This window comes from Triturus cristatus, chromosome 2_2 (genome assembly GCF_964204655.1).
Source record: "Triturus cristatus chromosome 2_2, aTriCri1.1, whole genome shotgun sequence".
NCBI classification, from domain to species: domain Eukaryota; kingdom Metazoa; phylum Chordata; class Amphibia; order Caudata; family Salamandridae; genus Triturus; species Triturus cristatus.
The window spans coordinates 811,470,950-811,498,394 of record NC_140582.1 but is presented as its reverse complement, the minus strand read 5'-3'; the positions used below and the strand labels follow the sequence as shown (position 1 = coordinate 811,498,394).

The following is a 27,445-nucleotide window of genomic DNA, read 5'->3' as shown; positions in this document are numbered from 1 at the left end:
AAGGAGCCGCAGGGGCAGAACCTCTGTCCCCCTCGTCCGCATCCGGGGACTGACGGGAGGACGTCGGAGAGTGAACACGCTTCTTCGACTTCTTTTTGTGTTGTCTCTTACCCGAATCTGAGGAGCGACGACTGCGGCCCCGCGATCATTCCCTGGAACGGCCCCTGGACCGGGAACAGCGCTGGGACGAGTGCCGGACCTCCTGCATTTTCCTGCGCCGCTCCCTCAAGTCCTTCGGGGCCATGGCCCGACAGTCCCGGGAGTCGTGGTCGGTCTCCAGGCAGTAGAGGCAGACATCGTGGGGATCCGCCACCGACATATTGCGATGGCAGGCCCCACAAGACTTATATCCAGGCATCCCTACGTGCACCAAGGAAACCAAAATTGTACAGGAGACCAAAGTCTCAAAAAGGCCCCTGGACCGGGAACAGCGCTGGGACGAGTGCCGGACCTCCTGCATTTTCCTGCGCCGCTCCCTCAAGTCCTTCGGGGCCATGGCCCGACAGTCCCGGGAGTCGTGGTCGGTCTCCAGGCAGTAGAGGCAGACATCGTGCGGATCCACCACCGACATATTGCGACTGCAGGCCCCACAAGACTTATATCCAGGCATCCCTACGTGCACCAAGGAAACCAAAATTGTACAGGAGACCAAAGTCTCAAAAAGGTTAGTCAAAAAGCGACTAAGGTACATGCTCTAACCGGACCTGCGCTTTCTGGCACGGAAAAAGAATCTATAACTAACTTAACTCTTACAGATACATTGTTACTGAAGGTAAGTAACTTGTTCATCTGAAAGAAACGGTTATAGATTACGTCCCTTGGAATAGATACCCCAGCAATACCAACACCGGAGGAGGGTCTGCGAACCAAGTTCACACAAGAAAGTCTTGAGGGACCGAACAGGCAAAGTAGCCGTCCCTCTGGACTGGACTATCCAGGCAGTGATGTCTGGTACATGTGTGCATAGATGCCCACATGGCCGCCTGGCAGATGTCAATAAGTGGGACTCCAGGTGACAAAGCAGTAGTTGCTGCCGTACTTCTAGTGGAATGAGCCCGCAGCCCCACTGGAGGTTCTCTTTTCGCTGAAGCGTAACAAATCTTTATACAAAGGATAACCCATCGGGAGATGGTAAGCTTTTGGACAGCCCAACCTTTCTTGGCACCCACATGGCGAAGAGTTGATCGTCCACCCGGATATCTTTAATGCAGTGAAGGTAGACGGTCAGTGCAAATTTTGGGCCCAGACTGTGGAGTCTTTTCTCCTCCTTGGAAGGGTGCGGAGTTGGGAAAAAGGTGGGCAGAGTGATTATTTGTACCATGTGAAAAGGAGTAACTACTTTAGGAAGGAATAAGGACCTCGTCCTAAGCACCACTTTGTCCGCATGCACAGAGAACAAAGGGGGCTTCTGGAGAAGTACCCAAGTCTCTGGCACCATATAATTACTCATACCAATTCTCCTCATATTAGAGGACAAAATCGTATCTATCATAATTATTTTCTGAATCAGTACCAAAAAGATTGCGTAAAATCTGAGCCCTACCATATATCCGAATCAGAAGTGTTGCCGGTCGTCTACGCTCAGGTGGAAGCAGGGTGTGGCCTCGGTCGAGGTGGATTCATCTCCGAGTTGGAAAGCACAATGGGCTGCAACTCCTTCTCCATCATCGATGCCTAGAGAACTGGCGTAGTGAATGGAGAGAATTTGACACAAGAGCCATTGTGGAAGCAGATACAGGTTCGAGGGCATAGATGGCACCAAGGTTGGACCTGCCAGTGGAAGCATGACTGGAGGCCCCTGTGGATTCTTAAAGGCTGAAGGAGCGTCAGACTGAGCCGGTAAAGTGTTGAAAATGCACAGTATGGCCTTGCCTGAAGGCCTCTATTTGCTGTAATATTGCTGACTGACTCAGAAATTCATTGTTCACTGAGACTAGATCGATGGAAATTGGAAGCAAACGGGTGGCATGCTGATGCTCCCACAACCTCTCTCGAGTTTGAGAGTGGTGGGAAAGGGCTTATTCCTGCTTCGATTTCCTATGCTTCTTCTTGGACTTACCCGAAGACAGTAATGCCGATCTGCCACTTTAATCACTTCGAGAGCAGGAACGGGATCTTCCTTTCGACTTGGACTGGTCATGGCGCAGAATCTTCATATCTTCATATATTTGGCGACATACAGCTTAGCCTCGCAGTCCCGTATGACCTTCGGTTTCATCTGGGCTCTGGAATCGTACTCCGACCACAGGCACCATAGACATACTTCATGAGAGTCTGTCACACACGTACGAGTTACCTACCTTCGGTAACGATGTATCTGGTAGATACGATTCTAGCCGCAGATTCCTTCACGTAAAATTATCCCCATGCGTGAGACTGCATCCAGAAACCTTTTTTGCCACAGCATTCCTGTGCGCCGGGGTGACATCACATGACTTCGCCCAGGCGTCGTCCGCGTACGTGACGTCAGCAAGGTCACATAAGACCCGCCTCAGCGCGCCTACGTCAGTTTTCTCCGGGGAACTTTTTTGCACCACAACGCAGAACCACCAGATAAAAAACTGTGGAAGCATGGGAACAGTGTGCGAAGAGCAGAAAAATTGGAAAGAAACGGTGACTAACAACACCGCCAGAGTAGTGCCAACACCGCAGAACCCAAGGGCAGGGAAAGAAGATGAACAAGCAGAAACCTACGCAGTCACCCTGCCAGCACATAGACAGCCTCCCATCCCTGTGCACGGAGGCAAAGAACATGTGTAAACGCATAACACATGTACTAAACCCTCCACCACCCAGATCCCCCCCCCCCCCCATCCCGAGCAACGAATGGGACCGGTCCCAAGACAGACAGGGGCAACAAACTTCCAAGCCACCCCAACCTAGAGGGCAACCACTGTAGGAAGGTGGATATCTGACTATGGTTACCCCCAACTTTTTGCCTAGTGTCTAGCTGGTTTTTCGACTTAGTTGGCCTGAGATCCTGCCATTCAGGGTCACAGGCTGTCTGCTCTCTCTTTAAAATGGACTCCATGTACCCTAGGTACATTCCCAATTGGTAAGGATCACCTTATTGGGCCCTGTACAGTGTACCCTAGGTACCCAGGGCATAGGTGTACCCTAGGCCTCTCAGGGGCTGCAGCATGTATTATGCCACCCCTGGTCTGGCCTTCCAATCAGACACAACTGGCTGATCACTCAGCTGGGGCAAGGTCGTGTAATCACCCCTTGCTTAGATATAGTATACCTATATCTACACTTAAAATGGACACATGTGTACCTATCAGCCACTCCTATGGCAGGCCTTAACAATCCTGGAGGCAGAGTGCTTGGTAACATGTGAGATGGTGCTCTAGCATGAGCTGAGCCTGTCTGCAGCTTTCGGAACCATGTCCTTATAGCTGTTCTATGATATAGCCTACCATATACTCTTAAAGTGCCTTATAATCTTAAACGGTTATGGCAACTATGGTTTGGCTGTATCAAAACATGTCGTGTAAGGTGTCTAACACTTTGGAATAATACCCCCATACCATTTCTGGTGATGAGGATATTATTCCTCCCTTCTAGAGGGAGAGACATGTTAAAATCCTACTTTGCTGTTTAACTCTAACCAAAGCCTCAGCATCACAAAATGGATGCTGCTGCCACAGACACAAGTCTGACCTCCTGCTGCTGGGAGTGATCCCGGCAAGGGAGGTTTGGACAATAGGTTTCCTGCTTGGGGAGGTGCTAGCACCTCCCCAGACAGACTTTAGTGTATTGGGGCAGGGAGGGCTGAAAGGAATGAGACATGCCTGGGGCACACAAGGTGTCCCATGCATAGTCCAGTTCAAACCGGTGCTGGGGCACTCCAGCCCCAGTCCTGGCACGAAACTGGACAAAGGGAAGGGGGTGTAACCACCCCCCTCCCAGGTCCCACCCATAAGGCGTGACCTAGCAGGTAACCCAGCCCCCCGGATTAGTATAAGAGTGGTAGCTGGGCCCCAGGAGATTAGATTATCCTGAACCTGCAACTTGAACAGAAACTCTGGACCTTCGACATTCGACGAAAGAAGAAGACTGAAGAATCTCCCTTGTGGCCAAGGAGTGGCTACCCTGTGCAAACAGGCACCATCAAGAGACTACCCTTTGCTTTGCTGAAGTTCTACGAGGGACCGACTGCAGAGCCCGACCAGAGCCTTGACTTCCAGACTTCTCCGACCCTGATCCACAGCCACAGCCGAGCTGAGATCCGTGGAGGCGACGAGAGACGTGGGATCGGCTACCTGGGAAAAGTGGCTAATATCTTCCAGCGCAGCTTCTGAGGCACCCTCGAAGTTGTGCACCGGGGATTGAGAAGCCCCAACCCCAAGCACCATCTGCACCGAAGATCAGCCCCCCACACTCCACGAGTCCTGCGTGGGGCCCTTCTGCATTTTCCTGCTTGCCACGTCTGTCCGGTTGCTTGCCCGTTGGCTAGTGGCCTTTGTGACGACGCATCCTGAAATCTTCACTGCTGGTTTGGCTCCTCCAGACTGGCTCCCACTTCCTTGCAAAAGAGAAGCACCCCAGACCTTCCTGGTCTGCACCAGAAGCAAGTCCTCCGTTCTTCGTGGGTTCCGCTTGCCAAGGCTTGGTGAGTCCTAGTTCAACTTCGACACCGCCGACAGCGAGAGCCTTCGTGGGACAGCTCGCCTCCTGGTCCTGGTCGTCCTCGACGTCTCCTGGTCCCCGTGGCTGCAGCGACAAGCTTCACCTTCACCTGCAATCTTCACGACATCGCCTGGTTCCTTCCTGGTTCCACGTGGTCACTGGCTAGTGACCTTGACTCTGTCCCTTCTGCTTGCAGGTACCCTTCCTTCTTGATCCCAGCCTTGGGATCCACCGGACACTCTTCACTGACTGCCTGTCAGCAACTTTCCTTCAGGCATCCATAGAAGTCCACGACGAAACCCGACGCAAGTTCACACCTATGCACCCGCAGCCCACGGGCTAGGTAACTTGGGTACTTCGGTGCTCACAAGGGAAGTGACTATCCTAGGGTCTAGTTTCCGAGTCTCGAATCTCTAGTTGCTTCAGAAGTGTCCTTAAACTGCTTATTTCAAAACTGTACTATTTATATCGACTATACGCATTACGCATGAGTGTTTCCACTCTGCACCTGAATCCCGTGGGCTTCCCACTTCCTAACTGTTGGTAGTGTAGTGTAGCCCCAGCGATTCCCTAGGCCTAGGCCTATTCTATTTCCGTGACAGTGGTCCTTATACCACTTCTTTAGTATATGGTTTGCGTGGCCCCTAGGGCCTAACTGTATTACTTACCTGTGTGACTTAATGTATGCTTAAAGAACAAGTTACTTACCTTCGGTAACGATGTATCTGTAAGAAACATTAGTTAGTTAGATTCCTCACCTTAGAATATCCCCAGGCGTCAGACTGGATCCGGAAGATTTTTCGTCAGCAATACCCCTTGCGCGTCGCTAGGCGTCGTCTGCGGCTCCGCGTCCGTCGTCGGCGTCGTGCGCCGGGATGACGTCGTCGGAGTACTTAGACGCCGCCCTCGCGCGCTGACGTCAGTTCTTGTACATAGCCTTCCGCGCCAGGAACGCAGAGCCATGCAAAGACCGACACTGGTGCCAAAAATAAAATCTAGGGGCCTGAAAGGACAACCTTAACCCTAGATGTCAGTTCGCAGAACGGGGAGGATGGGAGGGTCGGTGAGGAATCTAACTAACTAATGTTTCTTACAGATACATCGTTACCGAAGGTAAGTAACTTGTTCATCTGAAAGAAACACGTTAGTTAGATTCCTCACCTTAGAATAGATACCCAAGCAATACCATCCCCGGTGGTGGGTCTGCGAACCAAGATCACACCAGAAAGTCCTGGAGGACAGAACGGCCAAAGAAGCCATCCCTCCGGACTTGGCTGTCAAGGCAATAATGCCTGGCAAACGTGTGTAGCGAAGCCCACGTCGCCGCCTGACAGATGTCCTGCAAAGGGACTCCCCGTCCCAAGGCAGTAGTAGCCGCCGTGGCCCGAGTAGAATGGGCGCGCAGCCCAACAGGAGGGTCCTTTTTAGCCAAGGAATAGCAAATTTTTATACACAAAACGACCCACCGAGAGATGGTCCGTTTGTGCACAGCTTTCCCCTTCTTAGCGCCCACGTACCCAACAAAAAGCTGGTCGTCCACCCGGAACTGTTTTGTGCGGTCCAGATAAAAGGAGAGCGCACGTTTTGGGTCCAGACGGTGGAGCCTCTCTTCCTCTTTGGAAGGATGCGGAGGCGGAAAGAAGGTGGGCAAGGTGACAGACTGCCCAAGGTGAAATGGAGTCACCACTTTAGGAAGAAAGGAGGGACGAGGCCGAAGGACAACCTTGTCCGGATGAACAGAGAGAAAAGGAGGCTTTGAAGATAAAGCCTGGAGCTCACTCACCCGTCTAGCCGAGGTGATGGCTACCAGAAAACCAGTCTTAAGAGTCAGAAGACGAAGAGGACAATTGTGAAGAGGCTCGAAGGGAGCGCACATCAGGAATGTCAATACCAGATTCAAGTCCCACTGAGGCATTACAAAAGGGACAGGAGGGAACGTGTGTGTAATGCCTTTGAGAAAGCGTGTAACCACAGGGGACTTGAAAAGAGAAGGCTGATCAGGAAGCCGCAAGAAGGCGGAGATGGCAGCAAGATAACCTTTCAGGGTGCCCAGGGCAGAGCCCTGCCGGGCCAGAGAAAGAAGGAAGAGGAGAACCTCAGAAAGAGGGGCGGAAAGGGGATCCACAGCCTTTGCTGTGCACCATGCCACAAATTTGTTCCACCAGCAGGCGTATACCGACTTTGTGGAGGGACGCCTGGCTGCCAGAATGATATCACAGACTTCAGGAGGCAAGTCAAATGGCATCAACTGCCGCCGCTCAATCTCCACGCATGGAGGTGGAGGCTGGACAGGCTCGGGTGGAGGACCGTCCCCTGCTGCTGCGACAGAAGATCCTCCCGAAGGGGCAGACGTATCGGGGGATCGGTCAACAGACTGAGTAGCTCGGGATACCAGTATCTTCATGCCCAATCCGGAGCCACCAAGATGACTTGGGCCCGGTCGTGCCTGATCTTCTTCAGCACTCTGGGCAGAAGTGGTATAGGCGGAAAGGCGTACAACAGACCGCAACTCCACTCGTGACGAAAAGCGTCGCCGAGCGAGTGCCGCCTTGGAAATTCCAACGCGCAGAACTGCTGACATTGCGCGTTCTCTTCGGTGGCGAATAGATCTAACCAAGGCTCTCCCCACTGCTGAAAGAGACCTTGCGCCACTTCGGAGTTCAGACGCCATTCGTGATCCATCATGCACCTGCGGCTGAGTTCGTCTGCTCTGGCGTTCAGAGAGCCCGCCAGATGTTGAACCACTAGGGTGACGCCCTGGTGTTCCAGCCATGTCCAGAGGCGCAGAGCCTCCTGACAAAGGGTCCACGACCCCACCCCGCCCTGTTTGTTGCAATACCACATGGCGGTGGTGTTGTCCGTGAACACCTGCACGACACTTCCCCTGACAGAGGGAAGGAAGGCTTTCAGTGCAAGCCGGATCGCTCTCAACTCCAACAGGTTGATGTGGAGACGAGACTCCGCCGGAGACCAGAGGCCTCTGATCTCCGCCTCTCCCATATGGCCACCCCAACCCAGGAGGGACGCATCCGTCACTACGACATGCTCCGGTTGGGGAAGGGAGAGGCTCTTGCCCTTGACCCACTCGCGGTCCGTGAGCCACCACTGCAACTGCTGTGCAGTGCCCTCCGAGATCAAGACATGGTCGGACAGGTTGCCGTGATGCTGGGCCCACTGAAACTTCAGGTCCCACTGCAGAGCCCGCATGCGCCGCCTGGCGTGATGCACTAGTAGGATGCAGGAGGCCATCAGCCCCAGAAGCCGCAACACTAGCCTGACCGAAACCCGGGATAGAGGCCGAAAGATGGGAATCAGGGCCTGTATATCCCGGACCCGCTGTTCCGGTGGATGGACCCGGAACTGCGCCGAATCGAGAACCGCTCCGATGAAGAGGAGCTTCTGAGAGGGACTCAGGTGTGACTTCGGCACGTTGATGGAAAACCCCAGCAAATGCAGGAGATCCGCCGTAGTCTGGAGGTGGGAGACGACTGCCTGGGGCGAGCCCGCCTTCAACAACCAGTCGTCGAGATAGGGGAAGACTGAAACCCCTGATCTGCGCAGATGAGCTGCGACCACCGCCAACACTTTCGTGAACACCCGAGGGGCACTGGTGAGGCCGAAGGGGAGCACGGTAAACTGAAAGTGCTCTTGGCCCACCGTGAACCGCAGGTAACGCCGGTGGGCCGGCAGGACGGGGATATGAAAATATGCGTCCTGCAAGTCCAACGCTACCATCCAGTCTCCAGGGTCTAGGGCAGCTAAAACCTGAGCCAACGTTAGCATCTTGAACCTTTCCTTTCGGAGGAAGGCATTGACGTTCCGGAGGTCCAAGATAGGGCGTAGGCCCCCCTTGCCCTTCTTGGGAACCAGAAAGTAGTGGGAATAACAACCACGACCTACTTCTGGACTCGGAACGCGTTCGACGGCCCCCTTGGCCAAGAGAGACGAAACTTCCTCGCGGAGAAGATTCAAATGATCCCCCGAGATACGGTGGTGCTGCGGTGGCATGGCTGGAGGGGTCGTCTCGAAGGGGAGGGAGTAGCCCCTTCGGACGATTTGCAGCACCCACCTGTCCGATGTTATGGACCGCCAGTGGAGCAGGTGATGGCGAACTCTGCCGCCCACTGGCGTGGTATGGGCCTGAAAGCTCGGACTAGGAGGGCTTTGAGGCGGATGCTGCCGGGGTGGAAGTGGGCTGACCACGTCGGCCTCCATTTCCGCCACGGCGGAAGCCACGTCCGCGACCGCGCGCAGGTTGGTTCTGCGGCTGGTGGCTTTGCGGACGTGAGGAGGCGCCCCTTCCTTGGCCACGAAAGGGGCGAAAAGCGGAGGTGTGCGCCCGCGGAGCCGAGAGGCCCAAGGACTTGGCCGTAGCCCGGGAGTCCTTAAAGCGGTTCAGCGCACTGTCCGCCTTCTCACCAAACAGGCGAGTGCCATCAAAGGGCATGTCCATGAGGGTGGTCTGGACATCCCCGGAAAATGACGTGGACCGCATCCAGGCGTGGCGGCGGAGCGCCACCGTGGTTGAAATCGCCCGACCCAGCGAGTCCGTGGTGTCAAGCCCACATCGTATGGCGTGCCGTGCTGCATCCCTCCCATCGGCCAAAGCCTGGTTAAGACGCGTCCGGACCTCCTCCGGATACAGGGGCAGCACGTCCTCCACCGTATCCCACAGGGAATGGGAATAACGGTCCAAGAGACAGGCGGTATTTAAGGACCGCAGGCCCAAACTAAGGGACGAGAACAGTTTCTTGCCAAACTGCTCGAGTCTCTTGGAATCCCGGTCCGGCGGGGCGGTCGGGAAGGAGGATTGGGAGGTAGAGGCCTGGATAACCAGACTCTCGGGGGTGGGGTGTTGGGACAGGAAACTGGGGTCGCCCGGAGCAGGGCGGTGGCGCCTGGCAACGTTCCTATCCACAGGAGGAACTGTGGAGGGCTTGGACCAGGTGCCCTGCAGAACGTCAGTGAGGGCCTCGTTGAACGGCAGCAGAGGCTCAGTGGAGCTTGCTGAGGTTTGAAGCACCTCGGTGAGGATGTTAGTCCTCACAGCCACGGCAGGCAACTCGAGCCCAAGGGCCTCTGCCGCCTTGCGCAGCACCACAGAAAATGCTGCACCCTCCTCCGAAGCCACGGTCGGAGGAGAAGTGAATCCAGTGTCTGGCGAGGTGTCCAGCCCACTGGCCTCCCCCAGTTCATCTGCCCAGTCCTGAGAAAGCTGTGACTGAACAGCCATAGGGTCCTCGAACCCCTCCCAGTCGCCCCCTTCTTCCGATTCCTGATAAACAGGAGGAATGATCGGAACCGGACTGTAGAGATGGTAGGACTCAAGCGGCGTCGGATGCGGCGTCGGGTCCGGATGAGGGCTAAACTGGGGCGGTGTCGGCGCCAAAGGCGTCGGCGGCGCCGGTGACGGCGTCGGTGGTTCAGGCGTCGGCGCCGGTGGAGGAGTGACTAGGTCAACCGGCGTCGACTGGGGCCCAGGCATGGGCCCCGCGGGGACCTGCGGCGTCGAGACCGGAGTCGTCGACGGCGCCGGGGCCGCCGGCAGGCAAGATCGCCCAGTCGAGTCCGCGGGGCCCGAAGGCGCGCCAGCGGGCGTCGACGGCGGGGCCAGGCTCCTCATGGCCGAGAGGAAGGCACTGATCTCCGCCGGCGCCGCGTCAGTCCCAGGGACCGGAAGGTATGGGGGCGGACGCGGCACCTGCGGCTCCGCCGGAGCCGCGGGGGTGGAACCACCCTGACCCTCGGCCGAGTCGCGCGACCGGCGAGGGGAGTCCGAAGAGCGGTGTCGCCTCTTGGACTTCTTTGAGCGTTTGGACTTACCCGACGACTTGGAGCCGGACGATCGATGGCGTCGGCTAGGGCTCCGCGAGCGATCCTTGGACCTCCTCCTGGACCGGGATCGCGCACGACGCGGAGCCGAGTGGCGAAGCTCGAGAAGCTTGCGGGACCGCTCCCGCCTAGCCTTCGAAGTCAGGGCCTGGCAGTCGTTGCACGACTCCGCGTCGTGGTCGGGGCCTAAGCAGTAGAGGCACCGGCGGTGGTGATCGGTCACCGACATCAGTCGATGGCAATCCTCGCAAGCCTTGAACCCAGGCATCCTACCGGCACCAGATGTCGACAGACAAGGATCAAAAATGATCAAAAAAGATTTATTCAAAAAAGACTAAAAGGGGTAGCTCTCCCGGATCTGCGCTTACTGGCGCGGAAAAAAGAAGAACTGACGTCAGCGCGCGAGGGCGGCGTCTAAGTACTCCGACGACGTCATCCCGGCGCACGACGCCGACGACGGACGCGGAGCCGCAGACGACGCCTAGCGACGCGCAAGGGGTATTGCTGACGAAAAATCTTCCGGATCCAGTCTGACGCCTGGGGATATTCTAAGGTGAGGAATCTAACTAACGTGTTTCTTTCAGATTAAGACTGTGTTGTACTTATCTCGAATCTCATAAAGAGTGCTGAGGGTTTGACTAGAATAAATACACTTTATTTTATATATATATATCTGTTGTGGTGTCCTTTCATTTGGTATTCAAGGGATTATATATGGTATCACAGCTGGCTTCACATGCCATTCAGAGTTTAGCCTAAGACTGCTCTTGTCCATGCTACCACTAGGATAGCTGGTCTATAAGGTTGACTTTACAACCAATCACCATAAGGGTTGTTTGGACTAGAACTAGTGACATCATACATCAGGCCAACTTCTCACAACCACCCACAAGGGACAAGGGCAAGACCTGGCCAGATGACCCTTAATCAGAGGATAGCAATGAAAGGAAGGGAAGGGAGGGAGGACAGGGATAGAAAGCAATCCCTCCCCCAACCTGGAGTAGCCAGAGCAGCAGAGCCCCGGAGCACTGGAACCCCAGCCTCCAAAGAACCAAAGGAGGAATGAACTGCCCCCAGACGGAGTCACCTGTCAAGAACAAGGAAGGCACTCACAGGAGAGACAGCCCCCCACCGGGAGGCGAGTACCGAAGACCAACCCAAGGGTCCTCGCAGAATAGGGGAGGAAGGGCAGGCTGGAATCACCTGTATCAGATATAGCGTTACCGAAGGTAAGTAACTCGTACATCTGATCGAGACTACTAGCCGCAGATTCCTTCACGTAGAATAGATACCCTAGCAATACCCCCTGGGAAGGAGGGTCTGCGAAAGGACCCCACCAGCTAATGCAGAACAGAGGGCCACATAGGGGAACAGATCTGTGGACCAGGTAGAACCTCGCCCCTGCCAGGCCAAGGGAATCCCCACAAGCAGAACCCCACCGACCCCAAGGGGATGTAGGAGGGAAAGAAGGCTGAAGAGGCTCATACACCCACAGCAGAGGAACCAAGGGCACAGACTGGGAGGCCGAAACACCCCACTCCCCCACAAGGCAGCATAGCTTCCGCCCAATGCCAAGACAGGAAAAGCGGAAGAAAAAGAAGAAGCAGCCTAGAGGGCCCAAGGAAAATAGGGAAAAGAAGGCGAACCCACTCCAGATGGAGAGCAGCCTGCCAGCCAGAAAAGCGCCGGTAGTCAAAGCTAGAAGTAAGGAGAACAGCCCGAGGCTCCAGGAAGGCCAAGTAGGCGACGCCCGGCAAGGAAGAACACAGGATCATCCCAGAAATCAGGACAGGAGCAGGGAGAGGACGAGATGCCCAGGCCACCACCACGAGTGGCCGCGCACACGACCTCAGGAAGCAAAAGCAACCTACCTAAACGCCATGAAGAACAGGCACCCGCAGGCGACCAGAACACCTAGCAGAGCGCAAGCAATATGACAGCTACCACTACCCCACATAGGGTACGTTAAGTCCCAAGATATGGGAACCCTCTTTGGAACAACTTCCGCAACAGAGGAAAAAACAAATGAGACACGGGGAAAAAAGAAGCCCGCCGAAGGCTTGACAAGCAGCCCATGCAAAGCAGAAGGCCCAATCTCAGGGCCAAGTCTGCGTAACAACTCGTGCAGACCCCACACCCAATCAAACAAGGGCCGTCCAGCAGCCAACAATGCCAAAGTCCCAAGGAAGGACGTAATGGACAGAAAACACACTCCACAAGAACAGCCGGCCTAAGAAGGCCCAGAATCAACCCAACTCAGAAGTCACTGAGGAGGGGACGGAGGAGGATGAGGATAAGGCAGAGGAGGAGGACGGAGCCCTGCCAAGAGCCTTTGGATGGCTGAGTCGGCCGGGGCATTGAACTGCCATCAAATGGAAGGTCGATGAGTCGCTCCCGAATATTCTCAGGGAATACTCCATCCCGAAGCCAAGCATGGCGACAGAGAGCAACTGAGGAAGCCATGGCCCGGCCTAGCACCTCTGAGATGTCCAGAGCGGAGCGGAAAATAAACGCCGAGAGCTCCCAGCCATCCAATGCATGATGCCGTAAGTCCACCTGACCAGACTCCTGGGACGCTGCAGATCCCAGAGACTCAGCTGAGTCCCCAAAACAGGAGGAGGCCCTAGCCAGCACACACAAGGTGTTAAGGGCCCGCAGGGTCGCGCTGGTCGAGGTGAACATGTTGCGTCCCCAAGAATCCAGCCAGCGGGTCTCTCGGGACGGCGGAGTCAACAGTGGCGGCAGGGAGGGAAAAGCAGTCCGCAAAAGGGGGCTGAGGGGTGAAGGGAAAGACACCCCGGGTCTCGTGGCACCGGTGCAGAAGATATTGAGGCACCGGGTCCCCTGATGCAGTACGCCTCCAAAACCCTGTCAAGGGAGAAAAGAGCGAACCTTCAAAGGGAAGTAAAACTTCCATCCCACCAGATGGTCCGCCGGAAAGTGAGCCACCGGGTCACCCATGCGCAGGATGCCCACAGCCGTGGACACCGCGTGAGCGAAGGCCACACCCGCCTCCGTAGGGCCCGCGGTGGAGACAGCAGCTCCTCCGTGGGGGACGGCTGCAAACTAAGGCGGCCGTCCCAGAGGCCAAGCGAGACGGGCAAGGGCCAGACCTGGAAGTCAAAAGGAGCCGAAGAATGAAGGACCTGCCGCTCTTCCGACAAACACCTCTGCCTCAGGATGGGCAAGGAGTCGCCCTTCGATGCAGGTGAAAAAGACTCCACACGGCGACCCGTCTCCGGGGAGGACAACACTAATATACAGCCTGCCTCCGGAGAAGTCGCGTCCGAAGCCGAATCCGCGGTACGACCCCTGCACAGAGCCGTAGAGTCCGCTGCTTGAGGCAGGACGTCGGTGCCAGCCGGTGTCGCCGGACAAGGTACCTTCAAGTCACCCCGCACCGCAGCGGAGAGCTGGAGCCGCACCGGCCCTGTGGCGCCGCCGGAATGACGCTGACCCGACCCCCGCCAAAGCAGCCACCTGCGCGGGGGAACGAGATGGGCCTGGGGAGTGGCACGAAGACCACCGCCAGCTGCAGCCCAGAAGGAGGAAAAGATCGCTAGGCAACCAATGTGGCGGCGCCAGGGACGATCCGACTCGCCATCCGACGAGCCAGCCGCCTGTGGAGAGGGACGAGATGGGTCCAGAGAGGGACGAGGGGTCCTCCCTCAGCCTCGAACCAGAGCGGGACGAGGAGGGTCCACCGACCCCTGTGGCTCCGCACGGTCTAGCTGCTGCCGGCGCCGTAGCGGCGTCACCTCGGCCTTAGACAGGACCACCTTGTCAAAGGACCGAGAGGGGCTCAGGGATGCGACCCGAGCCCTGGCGACCTCCCCCGACACCACAGGGACACCCGCGGGAGTTTGCGGCGAGGCAGAGACACCGTGGCCTGAAGGAGGTGCCCCAGAGAAGCCGCACCCCAACAGCACCACATCCTCCAAGCTTGGATCCGAACCAGTCGGCGCTGGGGCCGGAGCCACCAGCGGCGCTGCGGAGGGCCCTGCGCAGGGCGAGGGATCCGCTGATGCCCCAGGAGGGGAAGGAGGAGGAGACGCCAGCGAGGCCTGTAAAGCCGCCGCGTATGTCTCCATTTGGCTCTTGATGCCCGGGAAACGGTGGATAGGACGACACGCGGGCCGCATCACCCACGGAGAGTCCACTTACCCACCAGGGAGCGACGCTCACGTGACATCGGAGAATGCGAGGATGACGACTGTAGGAGAGTAGGGTCTGCTTTCTATGTTCACCCCCACTTTTTGCTTTTGCTTATCTGGTTTTCGACTTAGATGTGGCTGTGGGCCTGCTAATCAGACCCACAGCCCTGCTGTTCTCTCTCTAAATTAATACTATGTACTTTAGGTGCATAACCCATTTGGATAGGATCACCTTCTTGGCCCCTGTACAGTGTACCCTAGGTACCCAGGGCATAGGTGTACCCTAGGCCTACCAGGGGCTGCAGCATGTATTATGCCACCCCTGGCCTGGCCTTCCATTTTGACACAACTGGCTGATCACTCAGCTGGGGCAAGGTCGTGTAATCACCCCTTGCTTAGGTGTAGTATTCCTATACCTAACTTACATATAGACACATGTGTACCTATCAGTCACTCCTATGGCAGGCCTTAACAATCCTGGAGGCAGAGTGCTTGGTAACATGTGAGATGGTGCTCTAGCATGAGCTGAGCCTGTCTGCAGCTTTCGGAACCATGTCCTTATAGCTGTTCTATGATATAGCCTACCATATACTCTTAAAGTGCCTTATAATCTTAGACGGTTATGGTAACTATGGTTTGGCTTTATCGAAACATGTCGTGTAAGGTGTCTAACACTGTGGAATAATACCCCCATGCCATTGCTGGACATGAGGATATTATTCCCCCCTTCTAGAGGGAAAGACATGTTAAAATCATACTTCACTGTTAGCCTCTGACCAAAGCCTCAGCATCACAAAATGGATGCTGCTGCCACGACACAAGTCTGACCTCCTGCAGCTGGGAGTGATCCCAGCCAGGGAGGCCTGGACAATAGGTTTCCTGCTTGGGGAGGTGCTAGCACCTCCCCAGACAGCCTTTAGTGTATTGGGGCAGGGTGGGCTGAAAGGAATGAGACATGCCTGGGGCACACAAGGTGTTCCTTGCATAGTCCAGTTCAAACCGGCGCTGGGGCACTCCAGCCCCAGCTCTGGCGCGAAACTGGACAAAGGGAAGTGGGTGTAACCACCCCCTCCCAGGTCCCACCCATAAGGCGTGACCTAGCAGGTATCCCAGCCCCCCAGATTAGTATAAGAGTGGGAGTTGGGCCTCAAGACTTTAGATTATCCTGAACCTGCAAAACTTGAACAGAAACTCTGGACCTTCGACATTCGACGAAAGAAGAAGACTGAAGAATCTCCCTTGTAGCCAAGGAGTGGCTACCCTGTGTAAACAGGCACCATCAAGAGACTACCCTTTGCTTTGCCCACGTTCTACGAGGAACCGACTGCAGAGCCCGACCAGAGCCTTGACTTCCAGACTTCTCCGACCCTGATCCACATCCACAGCAGAGCTGAGATCCGTGGAGGCGACGAGCGACGTGGGACCGGCTACCTGGGAAAAGTGGCTAGTAACTTACAGCGCAGCTTCTGAGGCACCCTCGAAGTTGTGCACCGGGGATTGAGAAGCCCCACCCCCAAGCACCATCTGCACCGAAGATCAGCCCCCCACACTCCACGAGTCCTGCGTGGGGCCCTTCAGCATTTTCCTGCTTGCCGCGTCTGTCCGGTTGCTTGCCCGCTGGCTAGTGGCCTTTGTGACGACGCTCCCTGAAATCTTCTGCGCTGGTTTGGCTCCTCCAGACTGGCTCCCGCTTCTCTGCAAAGAAGAAGCACCCCAGACCTTCCTGGTCTGCACCAGAAGCAAGTCCTCCGTTCTTCGTGGGTTCCGCTTGCCAAGGCTTGGTGAGTCCTAGTCCAACTTCGACGCCGCCGACAGCAAGAGCCTTCGTGGGACAGCTCGCCTCCTGGTCCTGGTCGTCCTCGACGCTTCCTGGTCCTCCTGGCTGCAGCGACAAGCTTCACCCTCACCTGCAAATCTTCACGACATCGCCTGGTTCCTTCCTGGTCCCACGTGGTCACTGGCTAGTGACTTTGACTCTGTCCCCTCTGCTTGCAGGTTTCTTCTCTTCTTGATCCCAGCCTTGGGATCCACCGGACACTCTTCACTGACTGCCTGTCAGCATCTTTCTTCAGGCATCCATAGGAGTCGACGACGAAAGCTACGAAACTTCACCCCTATGCACCCGCAGCCTGTGGGCTAGGTAACTTGGGTACTCCGGTGCTCATCAGGATAGTGACTATCCTAGTGTCTAGTTTTCAAGTCTCAACTTCCTAGCTACTCCGGAAGTGTCCTAAATCTGTCTATTTCTAAACTGTGCTTTTGCTATTGACTTCTACGCATTACGCGTGAGTGTTTCCACTCTGCACACGAATCCCGTGGGCCTCCCACTTCCTAACTAACGCTAGTATAGTGTAGCCCCAGCGATTCCCTAGGCCTAGGCCTATTCTATTTCCGTGACAGTGGTTCTTATACCACTTCCTTAGTATATGGTTTGCGTGGCCCCTAGGGCCTAACTGTATTACTTACCTGTGTGACTTAATGTATGCTTAAATAAGACTGTGTTGTACTTACCTCTAATCTCATAAAGAGTGCTGAGGGTTTGCTTAGAATAAATACACTTTATTTTATATATATATCTGTTGTGGTGTCCTTTCATTTGGTATTCAAGGGATTATATATGGTATCACAGCTGGCTTCACATGCCATTCAGAGTTTAGCCTAAGACTGCTCTTGTCCATGCTACCACTAGGATAGCTGGTCTATAAGGTTGACTTTACAACCAATCACCATAAGGGTATTTGGACTGATATAAGGTGTACACTATAACTAGTGACATCATACATCAGGCCAACTTCTCACAACGACCATGGCCGAATCTGAAGCCGTTCGCCGAAGCAGACCGAGGGGAGGATGTCGACCTGGAGAGACAAGCCGGGATAAGTTTCATCCGGCGCTCCCACCGCGACTTCGGCTTCAACTGTTGGCACGCCGCACAATCTGTGGTGCCATGTTCCTCCCCCAAACACCACATACAAATGAGGTGACGGTCCGTCGCCGACATAAAACATACACAAAACGTGCAAGATTTAAAGCCCTTAGGCATTCGCACACTGTTCCACCAAAAAGAAGTGGAAGAAAAAGGGGGCCCGAACAGGCCGGTAGCAAGGATCTGACCCGCGTTGCACGCCGAAAAGGAAAGAAACTGACGTAGGCGCGCTGGGGCGGGTATTATGTGACCTCGCTGACGTCACGTACTCTGACGACGCCTGGGCGGAGTCGCGTGATGTCGCCCCGCCCCCGGCGCGCAGGAATGCTGTGGCAAAAAAGGTTTCCGGATCCAGTCTCACGCCTGGGGATAATTCTACGTGAAGGAATCTGCGGCTAGTAGTCTCTATCCGATTCTCTTTGCAACAGTTCCTATATGTATTGAGCCCTATTGACATTTTCTGTAGGACACTGGTAAAATTTTCGAAACAAATAGTCTTAAAAGACAAAGGAGTAGCTCTAGATCCAAGTCTGAAGACGCATAAATAAAGGAACTGAAATCAGAGTGCAGGATTGGCACTTATTTGAAGCTCCCTTCGTCAAATCCAGAAACATCAGCATGCATCCACACAAAGTCACCTAGAGGCACGAAGGAGTACTGCTTTAACATTTCTGGATCAATTCGGACACCTGGGACCTATTCACAAGGTAAGGAATCTGCAGTTGAAAATATCCATCAGAAAATAGGAACGGACACCAGCGAGCACTGTGGCGCTTATATGCAGCGCCGCTCGTCACTTCCAGAGTGCAGGAGTAGTGGTTTTGAGATTTAGAATCCATTCCGATGCCTGGGGGAATATTTACAAGGTGAAAAATCTGCAGTTAGAGGTATTCATCTAAATTACTGATTGGAAGTATATCTCTGAAACAAAGTTGTGAACTAAAAGACAGGGCAAGAAAAAACACAAAGAAAAACATACAAAACACATATTATGTATAATAAAATACTAGATATGAAGAATAGCAATGTCCATAAATTCTGCTGTGATAGTTAAAAATACAACCCTAAAATGGATGCTAGTACTGTAAAAAAATGTTAAGCTGTTCATTTCAAGAAGCACCAAGAGCTCTAACTTGATTATCAGGGAGATTCAAAACAATGGGGCCATACATAAAAAGTCATGCTGACAGAATATTCAAAAGAAGGCATATGAAATAATTACCTATTCTGAATTACTGTGTATATGAAAGTACTTGAACATTCCAAAGGCAGATAAAGCCCCATTGCTACCGGTAAGGTATGCCCTTCCTGAAAATTGGTAAGGGCACACTAATGCATTCTTTAAACATTAATTTTGACCCACAGGCTCCAGGAGATTCTCAATTGCTTTAGACCACAGCTCTGAGAATCAGGTTACTCACTGTAGCCATCACCTGTGTCTCTACCTGGCACAGCTCCTAGAATGCAGTACAGGTAATCACATTCCATACGTCTTGCTTGAGATTTCAAGCGCATGTGCTGCATTCAATGGAAAAGGGAGGGTGCAAGCTCCACTGCCTGCCAACTTTATACTGTATTTGTATTGCCCCTCTTATCTTTAATGTATATTGAGACAACTATGATGAGTGTTCAGAAAAAACATTAATAAACATATAAATATGATTCTTCGATTCCGTTTAGGTCTATTACTCACTTCTGTAATATCAAAATGAAAGTCTAAAGTTTTTCCAGGAAGCTCTTTGGATGGACAACTGAAGATTTTAGCGAATGATATTTCAGGAGAACCTAATTCTCCTGTGTGTGTCTTTGGAGCGTCACTAGGAACAACCAAGCTTGCTGATCGAGACACCACCAGCTTCAGAATGTTAAGGGCTTCTTTCCAGTATGGACTCTGAAAGGAAAGAGCATTTCTATTAATATACGAATTTACACATTAACAAGCATCACATTTTGAAAGACCATAGGCCTATATATCCCGGACAAAACAAACTATGCATCATTGCCAAGCCATATGGTCTATGAGGTGGTGGTAAGCACAGTAGTTACAAGATTTTAGCAGGCCAATCTTCTTCCTTTGCAGATTTACTTTCTCAAACATCCACTTTTAACCAAAGACGATGCTGCCATTGCATGCATGTACTTATTTCACAATGGTGGACAGCTCACACCACAAAACTCCACCACAAACTATTACTTGATGTCCTTACATTATAGCAAAAATCTTCTACATAAAACTCATCCTTACCATCTATTCCCATCTATGTAAACAACCAAGGACACTTTAATTACTACTTTCTTCCCTTACCTTCCCCTCACCCAGTCATAGTACTACAAAAGAACATGGATTACAACTTCGAAACCTTCCTTTATTTTATTTATGTTCATGGTTTTTTTATTCGTTAAAGATCCAAACTAATAGATTGTCCTCATTTCGGTTTGAAGTGCAGGCGGAAACAAGAAACACGCCAAGTGCACACCCAGTCCCAAAAGGAGGAACAGGGGCAAAAAGTGACAAAAAGTAACAACCTGAAGCACGATGATTCAGGCCACCACAGAAGCATGCACAGAGCAAACAGCTACAGAGACCATAAAGTGGCATAGGTAAAACAAGCATAAGGCTGCTCGACCAGGCCGACCAGGCAGCTGGGAGACTAAGGTGAGAACCAACACATGAAATACAGATATGCAGGGTGTAGACCTAGGACGACTGACATCAGAAGACCCGTCCCACATGCCCAGCCAATTTAATATAGGGTGAACCTAAGAAGGGAGCACCTCCGAAGGAAGGGGCAGCAGAAGCACCAAAGTACCAAGGCGTAGAAACGGAACAAGAATCTCAGAATTTTAGACCACACCCTCCGACTGGAAGGCAAGTAACCCTTGTCCAGAAGAGAGAATCGTTCAGTATCTGAACACGAAGAAGGGAGCAGTGTAAAACTGGGGAACCACCCCAGTAAATGGAACGCAAAAAGGGGCTTTAATGGCAATCTCGCATGCATCACTAAAAGCTCCCTGACACATGGAGACATTGGACCAGACCTTGCATCCTCGAAGAGAGGCGAAGATGTAGGAAGAAAAGTACCCATTGAACTTATATATATATATAAATACATATATATATATATATATATATATATCTATATAGCAAAGACGGGGAAGAGAGCCACGACTATGCACATGGTTGTAGAGGGACACACCTAGTGCAGTAATGGCAGACAGAAGCTGCCTTTAAAGTGAGATAAACACCCCGAAAACCTCCAAAGGAGAAGAATGAGGCAAATAAGCAAGATGACCCATGACGTATAGAAGATGACACCAAGGCATAACATTGAGCACCGTAAAACGGCAGATAAGAGCACCAGAAGACGCATAGAGGCCAAGGGATCTCTTAGGCCCAGTTGACATAAACAGAGCTATATAATAGCAAACAAGTACCCCACACGGAGTATGCACACCCCAACAACGGGGAACACCTATTAGGACAAGCCACAGTCCGAGGAACAATCTGTGGAACACTGCCACAGTCGGTTAACTGCCTCTTTAAAACGCATAATACATCCAAAGGATGCTAAATGAAAGGGTAATCACCCCCCGACCATGCGAAAGGAAGACCTGAGGCTTCCAACAGCCTAAAACACATAACGCATCAAAAAGATGCTAAATGAAAAGGAACCACCCCAGAACACACGCCTGAGGAACACAGGCCTAAGGAGGGGGGAATGGTAAACTCAGCAAGGTCACGGTCATCCCGGAGAAGATGAAGGAGGTCAACACGAGCGCCTTCAGTGCTGGTCGAGAGCAAAGACTCTGCAGAGTCCCACAGGGCAGAGGTAGCCCGAGCCAGGACACGCACTCTATTTAGTGACAGTAGTGTAGCACTAGTGGAGGCAAAGATGTTCCGACACCATGACTCAAGCCATCTGGACTCCCGGGAGGGAGGAAGCATTAGCCGGGGCAAGGAAGGGAAGGCAGTTAGCAAAACAAACCCCTGCACGTCTGGATGCACAAATAAGCAGACTGGATCATGTGGAGCAGGACGGTGGCGGTGCAAGACGGAACGAGCCACCGGATGCTGGCCGAACCCAGGTACCCAAAACGGCATCATAAAGAGACGCTTCAAAGGGCAGAAGCGGCTCCACATTCCCTGACCCACGGTGAAGGACATCAAGTAAAGCGTCCACAGACAAGGGTGCCAAAGGGTGATGCATGTTCAAAATCCGAGTGGCCAAGAAGACCACTCTCAGAAAATCCGCACCAGCCTCGGTAGCCCTCCGAGGAGGGGACAGTAGCTCATCCGTAGGTGAGGGCTGTAAGCTAACCCTCCCAAGACAGTGAGGGTGCAACCAATGCCCAACTGAGGGGAGCCCCATTGACGAATGGGGGTCCTGATGAGGCTCTTGAGGAGGCGAGGAGCCTGCCGGGTGCTCCTGAGGAGGCGGGGATCCTACCGGATCCATATATTCTAAGGGAGGCACAAGCAAGAATACATCCGGCGTCGCCGGGCGTGAGGCTGACGCCAACCTCTCTCCAGACGCTTCCGGAGAAGAGATAACAACCTGGCGTCAATGTGGCACCAAAACTACTTTAGTAGGCGCCGACTCAACTCCATCCGGAGTGGAGTCGGTCCCGAATCCACGACAAGCTCCCCTTCCGAAGAAGGAGAAGGCGCCGGAGCCGGGGAGGCAAGCCTCCGGCGCTGCATCGGCGCCGACTCAGCCTCAACCACAACAGGCTCTGACTCCGAAGAAAGAAGCAGAGGCAGAGCCGGGGAGGCGAGTCTACGGCGCCGACCCCGGCTCCGGACAGGCGGCTGCCTGCCCAGAAGGCCAAGGCGTGCACAAAGCAAGGCTTTGAGCACCAGCAACCACCTGCGACGCCACAGGGAGCCCCACGGGACTATGCGGCGCGGCAGGAGTGCAATGGGTCGTAGAGGGAGACCCAGCCGGGCAGCGTCCTGACGATACCACATCTCCAACGTCCCTGGAGGGCAAAGGCTCATTTGAGGCCGGGGGCGAACCCACAGGCGGATCCGTCGGGGACCCCACAGGTGCGGAGGCCCCGAGGTCGCCCCAGGGACGGGAGAGGAACCAAGGGAGTCCTGCAGAGCAGCGGCATAGGCCTCCATCTGGGCCCGAGTCGCCCCCGCACCCGGATAGGGTGGATAGAGGGGAGACGACTGTCGGGGGCGCATGTCCGGAATGTTCCAGGAACCAGTGCCCCTGATAACAGATAAAAATGAGGTTGAGGACCTCGGCGACATGCGCCGCGACTTACCAAGAAGTGGCGACCGACGGTCCTGGGCCCCAGAGGGCGATCGACGGCGGAACTACGTTGAAGAGGCCAGGGGACGAGACGACTCCGACCAGGACAGCCGTGCTCAAAGAAGCTTCATCCGGCGCTCCCATCGGGACTTCGGCTTGAGGTGTTGGCAGGCGTTGCAGTCCGTGGAGTTGTGGTGCTCGCCCAGACACCACATACAGATAAGATGTGGGTCCATCGCGAACATTTGCTGCAAACAGGAAGTACAAGATTTAAAGCCCGAAGGCATCGCACACTGTTCCACACGCGAAGCGTCAAATAAAGGCCTAAAAACAGGCCAGAGGAACCGCTTACTCCAGATCCGCGCTGCACGCGGAAAAGAAGGAAACTGACGTCAGCGCGCCGGGAGGGACTTAAATAACCTCACTGACTTCACGTACGTGGATGACGTCAGGGCGGGGTCGTGTGGCGCAGAGGTGCTGCTGCAAAAATTCCGGATCCAGTCTGACGCCTGGGGATATTCTAAGTTAAGGAATCTGCGGCTAGATGTCTATCAGATCAATGATTTCTTCCTTCACACATACCCTGTCCAACTGCTCTGCAAACTATATTGTTCACCACAAAATCCTGCTGGCATTCATGTCGGTCAAAGAAATGCCTCTTCACTCGCCAGTTCCTACATAGAGGGCCAGTCCTATCGTTCAGTATAGATCAGTCAATGGCTCAATAGGGATTTGTTGCTCTCTTCTAAGTTTAACATCGCCCTAAGCGATAATCTCCTACTTCTACTACATCTGCAGGTGACAAAAAATAATAATCTCCTTTGCCCCATAATCTTTATCTTCCACAGCAAAAGAACAATTTCTTCACTGCCATGGAAAAGTTACTCATCTGTAATCTTAATTCTCTTCCAGGAGAATCCTCATCAAAATCATAAGCACTGAATAGTCCCACACACGAGTGGGGATCCCGGAGCACTTTTAAAATGATACATACATGTTTGCGACACCAAAGGGGATGATGGACGGAGCGCTTGAGCTAATCAAACACTCACCCCAGTCAACTGATCTGGGTTTAATCCATCATCATTCTTTAGCTCACTCCACCACCCCAGTTCAGACATGGCCATATGCAAATCAGTCTGACCCTGTGCCTCATGGGAACAGTCCAGCCCTAACTGGCAAGCCATGTCTTCCCTGGACCGGAAACAAGCATCCTGGGACCGGTTTCGTGTTCATAACCCTCATCAGCCAGGCTATCTTGAATCCAGTGGCAAAGTGAGCAAGGGACCCAAGTCTGGGCATACCCTGCGAACTTGGGGCAAACAAAGCGATACCAAAGGGGATGATGGACAGAGCGCTTGAGCTAATCAAACACTCACCCTCAGTCAACTGATCTGGGTTTAATCCATCATCATTCTTTAGCTCAATCCACCACCTCAGTTCAGACATGGCCATATGCAAATCAGTCTGACCCTGTGCCTCATGGGAACAGTCCAGCCCGAACTGCCAAGCCATGTCTTCCCTGGACCGGAATCAAGCATCCTAGGACCGGTTTCGGATTCATAACCCTCATCAACCAGGCTTGCATTTGTCACCCTGAGTGGGACGGGTATGCTCAGATGTGAGTCCCGTGCTCTCCATGCCACTGGAATCAAGCTATCCTGGCTGAAGAGGGGTGAAACCCCGAAACCGGTCCTAGGATGCTTGTTTCCAGTCCAGGGAGGACCTGGCCTGGCAGTTTGGGCTGGACTGTTCCCATTGGGCACAGGGTCAAGACTGATTTGAATATGGCTGGGTCCAAACTGGAATGGCATGGTGAGCAAAAAAACGATGGATTTAGGCCCAGATCTCTGTACTGGGGTGAATGTATGCCATTGTTCTGCATTCTGACCATCAATAGTTCTTTTTACATAAATGTTTGCAGCCTAGAGGAAGGGTAAAAATGGTCACATTTCATGTAATTTTTCTTTTAAAAGGAAACCAATTAAACAAAAGTTAGTCACCGATAGAAACGTCACCATAGAAAATCTTTCACAAACCTTTCTCTTTTAAAATCAAAGGGAATGTGTGAAACTTTTAGCCAAAAGGCTGCAATGCAAACCATATGAGGGGAAAGCTAGTACCATGACTTAAAGAACTTCACAAAACATCATGCATCCCATCATGCTGGACAGGTGACAGTTAGGTTAGGCCATTTTTACGTAAACTAGAGGATCCTGGGTGAAACATTGTTCAAACCTGTAGTAGTTCCTGTCTGGAAAGGTGGGAGGGTTGCACATGACTTTAAGGGGGATTTCCCTGGAAGAGAACATTTCTAAGAAGAGCTATAGTGATAGCTTTTCCCCTGTGGAATGTGCTTTAGGTCTAGCAGGTAAGGCCTTTTAGCAAGTTGGTATGAAAGAAGTCTACAGAAAACTATCCATCTAGACTTGGTGGATGGGCAACAAGCAGCCAGGATCACATCCACCTCCTATGATGGTAGATCAAAATCACTCAACTGATTCTGCTCAAGTTCAGGCATGGAGGCGTAGGTTGTGGCCATTTGAGTGCAGGACGTTGCACTGCTACTGGGACAGTAGGTGCTCGCTAAGAGTTCTCAAAAGTGAAAGACATCTGCTCAGATTCAAACCAGACCCTCCTGCTCAATCTTGGCAATCAGTACAAGCTGAGCTCAGTTGCTCTTTACCTTCCATCAGTACCGTGGATGAGCGGCCTAGGGAAGAGATGCATAAAGGCATCCTGTGCTCCACCAAAGGTGGACCAAGTCCTAGCAGACTTCAAGGAGGAAACTCCAAGCCTTTAGAAAAAATGTTTGCCTAGTGGATCGTCTATACAAACAAAGATTGCTTACCTTTAGAATATTCCCAGGAGCAAAACTGCATCTGAAGATGTTTCTAAGCTATTTGTCCCTGTGAGCTGACAGGTAGCGTTGTGCGGCTCACTGTAACAGTGAGCCGCACAAGTGATTGAGCGGAGACATATATGAGCACCACAGCTGTATGCTGATGTCAGATTTATTCATTGTTCTCATTCCGCCCCAGCAGACAGAGTGCTGGGCATAATATTGGTGACCTTGTGCCAATACCGAATTTGAGACTTTGTTTTAGATGTAAAAGAGGCTACTCCACAGACAGGGGAGATGGGAGGGCAGTGAGGAATTTGTAGTTCAATAGAGAATCAATCAGCATCACTGAAGGGAGGTAGCTTGTGTTTCTGATGAATACATCTATCCTTAGATTTCTTTTCAACTTAGAATAGATGCTTAAAGAGTACCTGTAGGTGGATGGGCTGGGTAATGGACTTAGACCAAATAGTCCTGAAGAACCAAACTAGTAAAGTGACCTGTTCGCGAGACCTGGCTGTCAGTACAGAAGTGTTTCTTGACGTCCATCTTGCAGTCACAGAGATGTCTAGAACCAGCACTCATGGTGCGAACGCCTTGGGTCTGGAAGAATGGTCTCCCAGACCTACAGGGGGCTGCAAGCCATGGACCTTGGCCTGGGGGGGGAGGGGCACGAGGAGCTTTTAGACAGCATGAAACACACCGAATCTCTGCTCTGGGATCTTAAACCAACCATTGACCAACTACAGGAACAAGCGAAAGACCTCACAGAACGAGTACAATTCCTTAAAAGCAGGACAGAAAACTTGACAGTGAGACTGCAGGTAACAATGTGCAAGTAGTGGTGCTACTGAAATGCATGAAAGGAGCAGACATGGTAGCATACCTGGAAAACTAACTGAGACAAACTGTTTCGTCATTAAGTCTTTCTAGTTTTTACAGTGTAGGGAGGGCACAGGAGGAGGGTGTGACTACCTCTGCCTAAAACCTCCCAAATCCAGTGATGGCATACCTCTTGAATTACAGGGAGTAATGAAGGTGGGCCATTTCTAGGCAGAAAATGCAAAAATGGGGAGGGTTATGCATCCAACCTGTCCTTGACCTTGAGGAGATGCAAAGACAGCCACAAGTTGGCAGAATTAGTAGACTTATTCCATCCCAGGTCAAACAGTATAGGAAGGCAGAATTGGTTTTTAAAGAGAGAATCAGTGGTGTTTGTTGTAATTCGGAATGTACATGTTTATTAACGTTTATCATGCACTGGCAACATCAAAAACTCAAATCCATTGCAGCGTTTTGACGCAAATGAGGTGCAGGACCAATGGCGTGGGGGGGGGGGGGGGGGGGGGAGGGGATTAACCTTCTACGGTCAGGACGCAGTCAGGCTTCCCCAGATAAATGCAGTATTACACACAAAAAGGTGATGAGGAATGCATGCAAATACCTCGCCAGTTAAGTATAGCTTGGATCCAGTGGCAAAGTGGCACCCAGGGCAAAGGTACACCAGGGGCCCCCATGGGCAGAAGTATGTATTATGCCACCCATGAGAGACAACTCAAATTGTGGGGTGCCACTCGCTGCCCTTGACTGTGGGACGCCTTGGAGTTTGCTCTCTCTCCCCACCGGACCTACCTGTTTGCCTGGGACGCTGTGCTGATCTTGCTGAGGCCGCCAGAGGGGTTCTAACAGCCGGGACTGGGAGGACCAGGGTGCTTGTCACTCGCTCCACCCAGCACACCTGCTTCCTCTTCCCGGCCCCGCCTCCATCTCCTTTATTACTGCTCGCGGCCCCCGCTTC

General features: G+C 52.9%; 1 protein-coding gene across 19 annotated transcripts in view; it reads right to left on the bottom strand.

Annotated features, from left to right (window-relative positions):
• Nucleotides 1–27,445, bottom strand: part of FRYL (FRY like transcription coactivator) — a 2,516,714-nt gene that overhangs the window by 355,714 nt on the left and 2,133,555 nt on the right. For all 19 annotated transcript variants that reach the window (XM_085642132.1, XM_085642134.1, XM_085642126.1 and 16 more), the window contains one exon: nt 19,238–19,435. In XM_085642132.1, the coding sequence (XP_085498258.1) occupies nt 19,238–19,435 (198 nt within the window). The remainder of the gene's footprint in view (nt 1–19,237; nt 19,436–27,445) is intronic.